The 15291-nt window shown below is 36.7% G+C and overlaps 2 protein-coding genes across 2 annotated transcripts; one reads left to right on the top strand and one right to left on the bottom strand.

Moving 5' to 3' along the window:
* Positions 1–1823: 1823 nt before the first annotated feature.
* On the top strand, positions 1824–5306 carry LOC145065592 (calcium-dependent protein kinase 26). Its single transcript, XM_079012625.1, has 8 exons — positions 1824–2021; positions 2496–3288; positions 3392–3535; positions 3619–3771; positions 3867–3982; positions 4116–4283; positions 4367–4591; positions 4873–5306. Exons 2-8 carry the CDS (start codon positions 2526–2528, stop codon positions 4993–4995), a joined length of 1692 nt encoding a protein of 563 aa, XP_078868751.1. The 5' UTR covers positions 1824–2021; positions 2496–2525; the 3' UTR covers positions 4996–5306.
* Positions 5307–6292: 986 nt separating this feature from the next.
* Positions 6293–8221, bottom strand: LOC145068805 (glycerol kinase). Its single transcript, XM_079015798.1, has 4 exons — positions 7866–8221; positions 6976–7613; positions 6638–6844; positions 6293–6558 (listed from the first exon to the last, which is right to left on the bottom strand). Exons 1-4 carry the CDS (start codon positions 8092–8094, stop codon positions 6517–6519), a joined length of 1116 nt encoding a protein of 371 aa, XP_078871924.1. The 5' UTR covers positions 8095–8221; the 3' UTR covers positions 6293–6516.
* Between the last annotated feature and the right edge of the window lie 7070 nt (positions 8222–15291).

Here is a 15291-nt window from a genome sequence, read left to right as displayed (position 1 = left end):
TAGCTCACTTAACCCGCGACCTAAAATATGCTCCTACTCGTCGAGTCATCCCACCTACTCGATGAGTTGCCTTCTGATCTTGAGGTCTTCCTTTCCTTTCTAGGACTTCTAAATTTGGGGTGTTACACAAAGATGACATGATATTTACTTACTTCTACCTAGGTTGGTACATATAAGTGCTAACAGGCTCTAACACTTCCCATTCACCACATTAATTAACCAAAATAAGCTCTTTAGTTAACCCTAACCTTACTAACCTAACCTAAAGAAGCTTTTAGTATTAAATTGAAAGATTACATTAAGTGTGATGTGAATGTTCCCAACAACACCCTACCCCTCACAAGTTTGGGAGCGTAAGAGTGTGTGGATAAGATTTACACTAAATTCATTCAATGGAAATCAGTTTAGTGCTTGTTACCAATCCACAATTATAGATTTTGCAATTAGATAACTTGAATGACCTAACCCTGATTCAAATTATCAATAAGAATTACAATTATAATAAAGCATTCGATTAAAACAAAATCAAATTCACTAGATAGAAATTGAAAACAAACATCAAATCATATGATTGAAATCACAAGTAAGAAGTCAAGACATAAAGTTGGAGAAACTAGGGTTCTAGACACACATGGCTAGAATAATCAACAAGCTCAAAAAAAGATGAAATAATCCGCAACGAAACTTACAAATCTAATGACAAAATGTTTCCAAATGATTACAATCGAAAACTTGTAATAGTACTAGAAATCACCATTCTCTAAGGGCTCTGAAATGAAGTGTAAGTCTAAAATGTCCCAAAATCCTAAGATAGAGTAAAAAGGAAAAACCGCCAAAAGGCAGTTATAGGTCCGAACAGGGCTTGTGTTGAAATAGGGTAAATCAACACGACCAGTGTTGTGTAGAAAATGACTTGCCGTCTTCGGGACTTCTTCCAAAGTACATTGCTCAAAATTGCATAAATGGATCAACACAACCCGTGTCAATATAAGCTAAAATGACACGGTCCGTGTTCTGCAAGGCCCGTCTTTGCTTCTAGGCGAAAACTTGATTTTCCAACCTTTTTTGTTCCACGTTTGATCGTCCCGATACCTTCACATGTGCTTCCCGCCACCTCCCAAAGCGCGTTTCCACCTCCGGATCACCTGAAATGAAGTGTAAGTTTAAAATGCACCAAATTCCCGAGATAGAATAAAAAGGAAAACTGCCAAAAGCCAGTTGTTGGACCGAACACGACCCTTGTTGAAATAGGGAAAATCAACACTGCCCATGTCATGTATAAAATGACTTGCCATCCTCAGGACTTCTTCCATAGTACATTGCTTAAAATTACATAAATATGCAAGTAAGATTGTTCCAATAAATAACAATACTTTTAATGAAATGAATATAAAATGAAGTAAACTACACTAAACCGATGCATAAAATGGACAAAAATATGTGCAAAAAGCACCTAATACCACGCTAGCTTCTAGCATGTACATTGGTTAACACGTCACTTATATCCTTATCTTTCGGTAATAATATGTTACTTTAATGACTAATTGTGGAAAAAAAACATTAGTGACCGATCTGAGATAAACACCAATCTTAGCTATTGTACAATATCAACTTTCCATCTTAATATAACATGTCAAATGTTTAGCCTATTATATATATATATATATATATATATATATATATATATATATATATATATATATATATATATATATATATATATATATATATTTTGGTGTTTCTGCAGGGCTTATGGGGATTTGATGGATAGTTTGAGGTAGTCATGTGTAATATTATTGTGGATAGAGGAAGTTTAGAGGGAGATTGGTGAGCAGTAAGCTGGTCAGCACCCATCTTCCACCACCTCCTCCGTTCCTTCTTGGCAACAACACTGGAGTTTCCTACTTTTCATAAATTTAAACTTGTCAACACCCATGCTAGCTGTTCATCCGCTAATCATCATCCTTATTAGTCTTCTTCCTCAACCTGATCGCCGTTTAACTTTCATATTCATCCTTCAGGTACTTTACTAGATCTATACCTCTTCTAATCTTATTACTTGCAACTACGTACTTGATTTCATCGATTTCTTCTGGTTGCTCTCATCTATTTTTAAGTCTTTCTCGTCATTTAATTTCATTTTCTCGTATGGGTTTTGCCTAAAATCAACAAATTTGAAGTCTTTCTGTCCATTTTAATAGTTTCTCATCTGGTTTTTTTTTTTTTCCTGAAATCAACAAATTGAAATCTTTCTGTCCATTTTTATAGTTTCTCATCTGGGTTTTGCCAGAAAATCAACAAATTTGAAGTCTTTCTGTTGATTTTCAGCAAGTTCGCTCAGATTGGTTTTTTCTTGTTTAATCAACAATCTATTTACGATGAACTCAAGATTACTTCTCCGATCTGTTGGCAGATCTTTTTATTAAGAAAAAAGACGAAACTTTTCTTGAGGTGTTACATGTCTAATTTGTACGACTTGATACCTCTTTATGCAGCAAATTTGATGAGCAGAAGTTGATCGCTTTATGGGCAATACATGCCGTGGATCTTTAGGAACAAAACACACAGAAGGCTTTAATAAGCCCGAAGACCATTCAATCGCTACTCAAAACCCTTCTTCTGCTTTATCTAACAACTCTTTAGATTACTCACCCACCACCTTGATCAATCAAAACCTCATATCTCAAGAATTTTCAAAAGAACCCACTCCGAAACCCCTCCCTCTTCCCAAAAAAGACACCACCATAACCATGAGTCGCCATGGAACCTCCAACCAAGCTTACTACGTTCTTGGCCATAAAACCGATAACATTCGCGATGTCTACACATTGGGTCAAAAGCTAGGTCAAGGTCAATTCGGTACTACCTATTTATGCACTGAAATCGCAACAGGGATAGATTACGCTTGTAAATCGATTTCCAAAAGGAAGCTGATTTCAAAAGAGGATTTGGAAGATGTTAGGAGAGAGATTCAGATAATGCACCATTTAGCAGGACACAAGAATATTGTCACGATTAAGGGTGCATATGAAGATCCTTTGTATGTTCATATTGTCATGGAGCTTTGTAATGGTGGAGAATTGTTTGATCGGATCATTCAAAGGGGACATTATAGTGAGAGAAAAGCTGCTGAATTGACAAAGATTATCGTTGGTGTTGTTGAAGCTTGTCACTCACTTGGTGTTATGCATAGAGACTTGAAGCCTGAAAATTTCTTATTGGTTAACAGAGATGATGATTTTTCACTCAAAGCAATCGATTTCGGTCTCTCAGTTTTCTTCAAACCAGGTATATTATCATATTCTATAGCAATATATAACCTGAAACTTGTAAAATGCCTAAATCTTTATATCTTATTATGAATTTGGTTTTCTTTCTTTCTTTTTTTTAGGTCAAATCTTTACAGATGTAGTAGGAAGTCCATACTATGTTGCTCCTGAGGTGCTTTTGAAGCATTATGGTCCAGAAGCAGATGTATGGACAGCTGGAGTGATACTTTACATACTACTGAGTGGAGTGCCTCCATTTTGGGCTGGTATTTGTTATAAGCAATAAGCACTAGTTATGGATTTTCTTATCAGGAATGTTGACTTTGACTTTGACTTTGACTTTTTGTAGAAACACAACAAGGGATATTTGATGCTGTTTTGAAGGGAGATATAGACTTTGATTCAGACCCATGGCCTGTTATATCTGATAGTGCAAAAGATCTTATTAGGAAGATGTTATGTTCTAGGCCTTCAAATCGCCTAACTGCTCATGAAGTTCTTTGTATGTTGACTTTTTACTCAAAATAGTGTAAAACTAATTTTGATATCTTAAAGATTATGTTATTGAAAAGTGTAATATGAATTATTTGCATATAGGTCATCCTTGGATTTGTGAAAATGGTGTTGCTCCTGATAGAGCATTGGATCCAGCTGTTCTTTCTCGTTTGAAGCAATTCTCTGCAATGAATAAGTTGAAGAAGATGGCTTTACGTGTAAGAACATGTTTGACTTTGCTATTTCTTGCATTTACTACTTTCTTATATGATTTAAACATGACTGATGATATTATTGGATTAATAAAAAAGTAATCTTGATTCTTGAATCTTGAATCTTGAATGTGTTTAGGTTATAGCTGAAAGCCTATCAGAAGAGGAGATTGCAGGATTGAGAGAAATGTTCAAGGCAATGGACACTGATAACAGTGGTGCAATTACATTTGATGAACTTAAAGCTGGATTAAGGAAATTCGGTTCTACTTTAAAGGATACAGAGATTCGTGACCTTATGGATGCGGTAAATCTTGAGTTAAAAGTTCAAAAGTTGTACACGTGTCAAGTTGTGTGGTGTTTGTGCTGACATGTCATGTGGTTTTCCAGGCTGACGTGGACAACAGTGGGACAATAGATTATGGTGAATTTGTAGCTGCTACAATTCATTTAAACAAACTTGAAAGAGAGGAGCATCTTGTTGCAGCTTTTCAGTATTTTGACAAAGATGGAAGTGGTTATATAACGGTTGATGAGCTTCAACAAGCTTGTGCAGATCATAACATGACTGATTTTCTTGTAGAAGATATTATCAGAGAAGTTGACCAAGATAACGTAAAGTCAACATTTTAATATACAATCCTATACTATTTTTATGAGCTTATTCAAACCAAAAAGCTCTTGACTTTTTGCAAAAAGCTTTTTCAAATCAAACCTTTTCAAGTTGCTTGTTAGTTGACAAGCTCTTCCCATGAGCTTTTTCAAATCAATCCATAAAAAGCTAATTGAAAAAGCTCCGAGCTTTTTCATGAAAAAGGCTCTCCTATATCTATTTTATTGGTTTTTGGGGAATTTGAAAGAAAGAATGATGAGATTATGTTGTGATTATTATACAGGATGGAAGGATTGATTATGGGGAATTTGTGGCAATGATGACAAAAGGAAATGCAGGAGTTGGAAGAAGAACAATGCGCAACAGTTTGAATATGAGCATGAGAGATGCACCAGGGGCTCTTTAATTTAAGTATGTCTGCAAAGGTGGTGATATTGTAGATTGTACAGCTGGCAATGGAGGCTTCAAGGCTATGACTTAAGTGGTTGTGCCGCCGCCACCCACCACCATGAGGGAGGAGGAGTTGGGTGGCAGTGGATGTTTAATGTTTGAGCATTATTATTTGTTTTATGTTTGTTGTATTACTTGAAAGGATATGTAAGAACTTAATGAGTGCACAGTTTCTTGTTTGTTGTTATTATTGTTCAAATTCTTGTGCGATGACACTTTTATTGTTTTTAATTTTGATAGGAAACAAAATCTACTAAACTTTGTGCCTATGCTTCTTCATGTGTTTTACACTTGATGATAACTTGTGACTTGTGAGTTATTACACAAGAAACCAAAATCAAAATGCTCATCAAGATTTGTTCATAAGCCTGCTACTAAGACTAAATTTGATTCGATCAGATTCAAATTGTTTGATACCATATTTAAAAGTCTTTGATCTCGTGTTGACTCAATCAAACTTCGACTTTGGGGTTGGTTTTTTCGTTTTTTTTTTAATAAATCACTTTTGACCACTTCTGGTTGCGCCACATATAACACGCGTAACACTTGGTCTTTCACAGTTGTTTGTTTTTGGTTTTGACAAGACAGAACACTTGACCTTTTACAATTGTTTGTTTTTTATAAGATTTATGACTTAAAACTGTTGCGTGTGTGTTGCGTGGCGATGAACCCTCATCTTCATACCACTTCTCATGTTATTATTGAAAGTAGTTTTGTTTTAATTTTTTCACATGTTTATTATTTTAATAATATTATGAAGGATAAGTGTACTTTACATAATTTCAAAAGTGTTTGATAACCAAATAATAATAAATTATGAAGGTGATCACAAAAATTACCAAATCTATTGAAGCTAACCGAAAAAATAACCTTCATATTGGAAAAATTAACAAAATGAATATGTTGTTCGATAAATTAACAACTTTATTTATTGTTATTTAGTAATTATTATGTTCGTCTTTAAAAATCATATCATCATGATGATTCGTATATTCGATTTGCATATGATTAAAACTAAATAAAGTTTTGATTTAAAATTATTTTTAACTATTGTATGGTTAATTTCAGGTTATTTCAGCAGCCTACAGACATTAAAAAACAAACAAACTTTTTATTGCAGTTTGCAGACGTTTGATCCACCTCTTCTGCCGTAGATGGTTTCTGATGCGGTCTGCAGACTACATCATTTTAGCTTCGAAAAAACAAACAACACCTCAATCGACAACTATCAAACTGCCACTTAGTTCAAAAAATATAAAAATATACAATCTATAATGTTGCAAACATAACATATACAGTTGCAAGAAAATATCTGTTACAAGAAACATCCGTTACACATCTCATTCATATGTTTGTTCGGTAATACTTATCTATCACATTGAACAAAACAATCATATAAAAAGACTTCTTAAATAAAGTATTGGATATCATTTTATTCTATCTACTTATTGTAAGAAATCTTGAAACCAACATACTCCTAGACTCCTACTTCTGTAGTCTCGGATGAAGTTATGATCTCCTGCAAAAGAATCCACATGAATGAATATTGCAAACATATAACAAACTGTAAACAACAAAATATGAAGCAAATTACATACTTTTAACTCTCCATTTCTTGAAAAGATACATTTAGATGTAATAGCACGCCCTGATTCCAACAACCATCCCACCTCACACCAAGTTTTTTCTCCATCTTCTGTTTCTTTTATTGAACTCCACAAGTTCTTTGGGAGTAATACAAGATGCTCTTTGTCTCTTACCGATTTTTCTACACCATCAACTGGTTTAAGTTCTTGAAGAACACTCTGCCATGAATCATGATAATGAAAACAAATTAACGATTTATATAGTAGACTTTATGTACCCTTTTGGGCATTTTAGTAATTAACCTCGAAAGATTATCGTATTGAAGTGTAAAAAGAAGCGATAAACTCACATTGGGAGAATCTTGGAAGTATGCTATAGAGTTTGCACATTGCCACACACCAAAAACTTGTGAAACATCAAGAACTTTTGTTGTAGCAAAAGCCGAATCACGAATTGCACATCCACCTAATTGGTCTCCATTTCTAAAAGGGCCATACCATTGCTCAACAAAAACTTTAATGTTCTTCAAGACTAACTTACTCTTTTCTTCAAAACCCATGATTTGAACAATCCTTACACGAGATTCTTTATCACGAGGATCAATCAAACAGTGTTCCAACTCCAAGATTCCTGCTTTTTGAGTTGACCAAAGAGCAGTGTAGGACCCACTTGATTGGTATGCAAATGCAGACACCATGTTAGTGGGACCTCCGATTGTTCTTTCATCAACATTAAACCGTGTGGCAGCATCGGCTTCACAACCAACTGTTGGAAGGAGTTTTATGAGTTTGTAAATGGCGGAAGGGTTTTCAGGTTGAGCGAGAGTTGGGCATTGTGTTTGCCAATCAAAAACTTTGACTTCCCATTCTCTGTAAGCATCTGGTACTACGTTTTCTGGAAGCTCAATTGGGTGGCCATCAATGGTGAAATCAGCTCCATATCCGTCCCATTCGCCGGAGATGTTGCTAGCAAATTCCGGCCAGCACCCTTTTCAGATGCCATCATGAGATAATATCAAGAATTCGCATTGATTTTGAATTTGAAAAGTAAAAGGTAAAAACTTTGACCTATTAAAAAGTCGAACTTGAATTATTGGTGTGAATAAAGTGCCAGTGAGAAAACTAATCTAAAAATTCACAATCTTGATACGATCAGAAGAAAAGAAAAGCATGATCTTGATGCGTATTCAAAGGTGTGAAACAAAGTCGATAAGAAAGAGGAGAGAAGGGGGTTAATTACCGGAGGTTGAGTCGGTGGATGCCGTGTTTTGTTGGAGAACTGGGTTGTTGACGGCGGTGCTGGGAGTGGCGGCAGTTGCAGACATAATGGAGGGTCGATGCGAATGGATAGAAGGGAGATTGAAGTGAAGGTTGAATTGGGGGGTAGGAATTAGGGTTCTATGGTGACGATGATGGATTGCTATAACTCTGGAGCCAACCATACCCATACCCACACCTACACCCGCCATGTTTGGCTTTGAGAAAGGAGGGTGTTGATTCCATTTGTGTGCATATATTGGTCGTGTAGAATGTGCGGTTGGAAAGGATTCATACGACTTCCGAATCTTTTGGGGATCGGGAAAAATCCGAATTCTGTTACTTTTGGATTCGTTGGTTAGGCTGAAGGGGAGGGATTTTTTCAACCACATAACATAGAAAATAGTAGCTTTAAGTTGTAAAGAGTGCATCCAAATGATTATTTTTAATAGATTTTATTTTAGACAGTGAGATTTTTATTATTGTTTCATTCTAACCCGAATTTGTATTTTCAAGACAATGAATTTGCACTTCTAAGACAAAAAAACACAGGGACAAAAGATTTCATCTATCTTCGTAATAGACAACAATATTCTTTATAATTGTTTTTTCCCAATTTGAATTTGCACTTCCATGACAAAGAACTCGTTATCTGCTATGGAGAAAGATGACACTGAAGGCGAAGACATCTCCTGTTTGGAGAAAAATAAGACACAAATATTATTTGACAGATTTGTGAATTAGGTTACTAATATAAGTAAAAGACGAGCCACGTATGAGAGCATCTCGTTAATGATTGTCCCATGTAGGATGTCGTGAAAAAAAATCTAAAAATCGGTTATAAGGACTAAATGTGTACAAATATATTAATGACTAAATGTGTACAAACTGAAAAAATATATTACCTATTAAGTCATTTTCCGGCTTAACCTAAAGTAGCCGATTATAAGGATTGAATCTGAACAAAAAATAAGTTAAATGGTTAAATGTATTAAAAAAACCCAGTGACCAAATATGTACAAACCAGAAAATATGTTATCATTTTAAGTTATTATCCCTTTAAAGAATACACCCTATAATTTTTTTTTGAAATTAAAAGTAGCAAACTAAGAGAATCTATTACATCAAAACTAAAGTAATTAATCAAATTATAATTTTGGAGAAATAAGTTATTATATAATATGTTTACTTTTAGGAAATATTTTGTTTATAAGAAAACTATGTTAATATTTGATCATACTTAAAGATGTCAACGGAGGAAAATGAGACGAGATTGCTTCTCCCGCCCATGCTCTCGAAATCTTCAACATTTCTGTAACATCCAGACTCCCAGGTATATTATTTATTTGTTTATTTTTGAGATCTATTGAGCAACTCGACGAGTTGGTGCTTCAACTCGTTGAGTAGAGACTAATTGACCACGTGGGTCTAATAAGCGACTTGATGAGTCAGAGAGCCGACTCACTGAGTTAGCGCTGTGATATGAAACCATAAATCCCCGGGGTTGGGGCCTATTTAAGGAAACTTATGTCCTCATTTCCGCCTCACCAGCTACCCACCCCCTTGTGTGAAACCTTAATCGGCCATTGAGCTAAGAGAGAGTGTTTGAGCTAATATTTGAGTGTTTTGGTGAATCTTTTGGAAGGAAAGAAGTGAGATACAAGAAAGGAACAAGGAGAGGCTGTGGGATTCAGCATTCTTTCACTTGAAGCTTTTGTGGAAGGTAAAAAGCCTACACCTTTTCTCATCTTAATGGTTAAATCTCATGATTGTGGAAGATTAGGGTTCTTACCACCTTTTTATTGGGACAGTGAGTGCATTAAGTCTATCAGGAGGTCTAGATTTAAGATCTGGACCTTGTGAGGTACATAGAGCCCAAAGGTCCTAGCTTTATTCAGCCATATAAGAGTTACTGAGCTTAAAGATCTTTATTAGAGTTGTATTGGCATTTTGGAGCAAAATGTGCCATGCATGAATGTAAAGATCGAAGCTTTACGCGACATTCGAGCCTTGGGCCCAGATTTAGAGTGTGGAGTGGTAGATCTGCCTTAAAATGTCTGAATGAGAATTCAGACTGAAGGGACTCACCGAGTCAACGAGCTGACTCGACGAGTCAACTAGGGTTTTCCCTGATGAGTCTGGACATGGGTAACTTGGCGAGTTGACGGGACAAATCGATGAGTTGAGTTGGGTTTTCACGATGTTCAGAAGGAATAAAGGGGACTCAGCAAGTCATATAGATGTACTCGTCGAGTCAGGTCAACATGGATAGTTGACTTGAGTGTTGACTTCTGTTGACTTTAGGGTTTGGTCAAGGCATGGAGAATGGGAACCATGGAAGGGTAAAATGGTCTTTTACCCATTCCAAGAGTTTGAGAGAGACAATAACCTAGTTTATTTCGAGTCGTGATTTAAGTGTTAATTAGAGATTATTATCTTATGTGTTAGGCGGAGGCTAGTACGAGATTCGTGTACGAGGTTATTACTTGTTAGCTTACGAGGTGAATCTTCTCACTATACTTTACCTAGAGTGGTAATCTTTGTGTGACCGGAGGGTCTTATGTGTTATATTGAGTATTGTGATATATTGCATTATGTCTTTGTAATTTGTGTTGTGTATTATTTTGAGCTACTAAGTTCGGACCGGAGGGTCCACCCGAGTTGTGGGACCAGAGGGTCCCACTGAGACACATTGACGGGAAGGTCTTATTGAGTTATAGCCTCGAGTGGCTAATGAGCTGTGTGTAGTATTTTGGGAAACTCACTAATCTTCGTGCTTATCGTGTTATGTGTTATGTGTTTCAGGTACCTCTCAGGATCACGGGAAGGCACCGACTTGATAGTACACACCAGAGAGAGATTATTTTTATGATTCTGGGATTGTGATTTTTACTTGCGGATTTGTTGACATTTTAGATATTTGTGATCTTTGAGAAAATATACATGAGTTTTATTGTGTTTTAAAATGAAATTTTTGTTTGAAAATTTACGGAGTTACAAGTTGGTATCAAAGCCTTGGTTTGAGGGATTCATAAATATCTTCGGGTGTGTCTGGACTCAAACTGAGGATTTGAGAAAAAATTTCAAAACAAATAGATTTTTCAAAAAATGAGATAGAGTTTTAAGAGAAAACGAGTCGGAGCAGTGTGTACAATTAGCCAGAGCCCGAATGATGATTTCCCAAAATACCCTTACTTTTGTATTATGAGATACTTATGAGATATTAGTTATGCATGCTAGAGGATAGGCTAGGTATTTCATATTTTAGGACCAAAGTTGCCTGATTTGTGATGCCTTAGCCTAGGAGCTGCTGCTATGTGCTTTGAGTATGTGTTGAGTAAGAGTATTTATCAGGAGTCACTTAGAGAGTGAGTTCTGAGTCGAGAGATAATCTAAGAGAGATACCTAGATGAGCATATGAGAGATCTACTGAGAGGGTAGTCTATTATTCGTGAGAGTTAGAGTACTTGTGAACTGGGATCCTAGAAAGAGGACTTGGGGTGACTACTGGTTAGTGTGGAAGGTAGTATTGGGCCCGTACTGCTGAAAGCACCGGATCTGTATGCAACCAAAGTAAGAATCTTTAGGATGCTAAGGAGAAAGTAGGGGCGAGTGATCGAGTGTGAGTATACTCGAGCGAGTCTCTGATGATTTTGTGTTGTGTTTTAGAGACATCATGGTGGGTACACGCCACACCCCAGGGAGCAGTGGGACTAGCGATGATGAGGTTCGCATGATGATTTGTCACACCCCAAAACCGAGAACGGCGGAAACGTTTCGGGGCGGAGGACTTCATGTACAGTATCACAACAGTGTAAAGTAGTAAACAAGCAACAACATCATCCATTGCATTAAAAGTAAAGTTTTAATACATGTGTGTTCTTTTCATTGTAATAAGACACCAAAATATGTAATCAAAATAAAAGACGAGTCTTGTCTGTGCTCCGTCTTCTCAAAACCTGGCCATCGTACCTGTCTACTGGTGACCTGAGAATACAAGTTATTTTGAAAGCGAGTATCAGCTTAAAGCTGGTGAATTCATAAGTATTTAAGTGTCATTGTCTTGCTTTGGAAATTTGTTATGAATGCCATGAAAATCTTTGAATGAATCAATTGATATAAGTATGAAAAACCCTAGAAAATCCCATATTTCCTACTAGTATAAAATGTAGTCTTCTACCAAGACCCGAATGTTTTGAAAGTAGTCTTCTACCAAGACCTGTATGTATAAAAGTAGTCTTCTATCAAGACCTGTATGTTTTGCTGTAACAAAGATGGTTTTTCCTTCTTTTTGACTATTACTAACAGTACTTAGTCTAACTCATCGTTTATGTGAATGTATCACAAAATAAAGTAATAGGAAAAATAGAATCATGTAAGTATTATCCTTTTGTATTACGATTAACACGACATCGTGACTAGCGAAATGTATAACATTTGAACATCCGTAGATTGTTCAATTGTCCTCTGTAGCTGCAACAGGTTTAAGGAATGGTTAGTCCCGTAAAGGTACTCCTAATATAAGTATCAACCGTAGGCATCCGTAGATGGTCATTTACCTTTGTAGCGAACAGTAGGCTAAATAATTGGTTAGTCCCGTAAAGGTACCCCTAATATAAGTAATAACCGTAGACATCCGTAGATGTTCATCTACCACTGTTGCTAACAGGTGGGTTCTGGAATGGTTAGTCCCGTCTAGACATCTCGTTGAACTGGGATAGGCAGGACAATTTACACATAATGTACTAGTAAATCATCCTAGTGAATCAAGGTAGAAGTATCCATGTAAGTGCATACAAATAAATGTATATATGTAAATGTATTCATGTAAGAGTATCTATGTAGACGTATTCATGTAACATGTAATGTATAATATAGACTCATGAATGAATTGACTCTGGTGTAATTCCTTGTAATAGGAATGATGTTTTGTATCTCCTAACTATCCCTATAATAGTTAACTGGAAGGTAATTGATTGTCCAAACAGGTTTATACACCCTTGCTACACAAGAGTGTGGGAAACTGAATGAAGGATGAAAACTATAACATCAATACATATATAAGAACATAAGTGTATATATATAGTTTTGTTCAAGAAGGTAAAAATGGTTTTGTAAGACATCTATGAGTTTTGAACAATAATTAACAATGACTTGATGTCATTTTAATAAACATTTCAAAAGTAATACATTTGATAACAAAATATTTTTAAGATAGAAAACCATTTCATGCATCACATTTTGAAGTATGTGAAATCTGCTGGATGAAAACACTATTATAAATACATATGAGTGACTTAATAACATGTTGTTTTCTACTTGTATTCCCTCCCCATTAAAGCATTTAAAATCATTTAAAACATTGATTAAGGGGTATGAACTCACCTGTAGTGAGTGGTACGGATGTACTGAAGATGTAGGATCGATAGGTAACATGTGAAGTCTTGAACACACTTTATAATCTATAAGGAAGCTTGAAATATGCTAAAAGTCCAAGAACACTTAGTGTGTGTCTTGGTGTTTTTGCAAATAAGTTTGAAGATATTGATTGAATTCTTGGATGATACTTGAGAGGGTTTCTTGAGTTTACTCTTTTAGGGTGAAAATGAAAAGTGACTAATTTGAGGAGTAAACTCATGCTTATGCATGAGTTCACGATTTTTGGATGATTTTCCGGCCCAAACATAAAAGTTTAGCCGTGAACTTCTAAGACACAAAGTGTTTGCGGTTTTTAAATTTCAAAACCCGAGACGACACTTTCTTTCACCCGTTCGTTTAAAGAATAATATTAAAATAATCAAACAAACTTTAAATTTGCTAAGAATAAGAAATAATGACATTAACTTATAATAAGAAGTGATTGACTTTTAGGGTTTGACCGAATGAAAATTCTAGGTTGTCACATCATCCCCCCGTTAAAGGGAATTTCGTCCCGAAATTAGAGTCTAAGCAAATAAAGTATTTACAATAACTAAGTAAAAAGATGAGGATATTTCAGTTTCATCTGATCCTCTCGCTCCCAAGTGAATTCAGGTCCCCGCTTTGCGTTCCAGCGAACCTTCACTATCAGGATACGGCTTTGTTTCGTTTGCTTGACCTCTCGGTCCATGATCTCTACTGGTTCCTCCACGAAGTTGAGGCTCTCGTTGATCTCGATCTCGTCGAGTGGAATAACAAGAGTCTCGTTGGATAGACACTTTTTCAAGTTTGATACGTGGAAGGTAGAATGTACGTTACTGAGTTCACGCGGTAGATTGAGTTTGTAAGCTACGGGGCCGATTCTTGAGAGAATCTCGAAAGGCCCAATGTACCTTGGATTTAGCTTTCCACGCTTTCCGAAGCGTATCAAGCCCTTCCAGGGTGAGACCTTCAGTAGAAATCGGTCGCCCACCTGGAATTCCAACGGTTTCCTTCTCTTGTCAGCGTAGCTTTTCTGTCGGTCTCTAGAGGCTTTCAATCGTTCACGAATTTGAACGATCTTCTCTGTCGTTTCCTGAATGATCTCCGAACCCGTGAGAGTGCTTTCGGGAACTCGTCCCTTAGCTAACTGGGTATCACCCACCTAAGCCCAACACAGAGGGGATCTGCACTTTCGGCCATAGAGGGCCTCGAATGGAGTTGCCTTTATGCTCGTATGATAACTGTTCTTGTAGGAAAATTCGACAAGGGGTAAATGAGTATCCCATGCTTTCCCGAAGTCTATCACACAAGCTCGCAACATATCTTCTAAGGTTTGGATAGTTCTCTCACTTTTCCCGTCGGTATGTGGATGGTAGGCTGTACTCATGTCCATCCTAGTTCCTAGGGAACTTTGTAACGACTGCCAGAACCTCGAAGTGAATCTACTATCTCTGTCCGAGATAATAGATAAGGGAACACCGTGCGGTCTTACAATCTCCCTAATGTAAGTTCTTGTAAGTTTCTCCATCTTGTCTGTTTCTTTGATTGGCAAGAAGTGTGCAGACTTGGTCAGTCTATCGATGATGACCCATATGGAATCAAGTCCACCCGTCGTCTTGGGCAACTTGGTTATGAAGTCCATAGTGATCCGCTCCCACTTCCATTCTGGTATCTCCGGTTGCTGTAGAAGACCGGAGGGTTTCTGGTATTCGACCTTTACCTTTGCACAAGTAAGGCATTTACTTACGAAGGTAGCAATATCTGCTTTCATGTTAGGCCACAAGTATAACTTTTTAAGATCCAGATACATCTTATCTGAACTTGGGTGGACGGAATAACGAGTGTTGTGAACTTTGGTCATGACCAAGTCTCTGAAGCCACCGTGTTTCGGTGTCCAGATCCGATCCATGAGGTATAAGGCTCCGCCACCCTTGACTTCCAAGTTCTTATCCATCCCTCTAAGGGATTCACCTGCCACGTTTTCAGGTTTCAAAGCGTCGAGCTGAGCC

This window comes from Lactuca serriola, chromosome 8 (genome assembly GCF_051521515.1).
Source record: "Lactuca serriola cultivar US96UC23 chromosome 8, Lser_US96UC23_V15, whole genome shotgun sequence".
NCBI lineage: Eukaryota > Viridiplantae > Streptophyta > Magnoliopsida > Asterales > Asteraceae > Lactuca > Lactuca serriola.
Note: the sequence above shows the minus strand (reverse complement) of the source record. Positions and strands in the feature narration are given on the sequence as shown.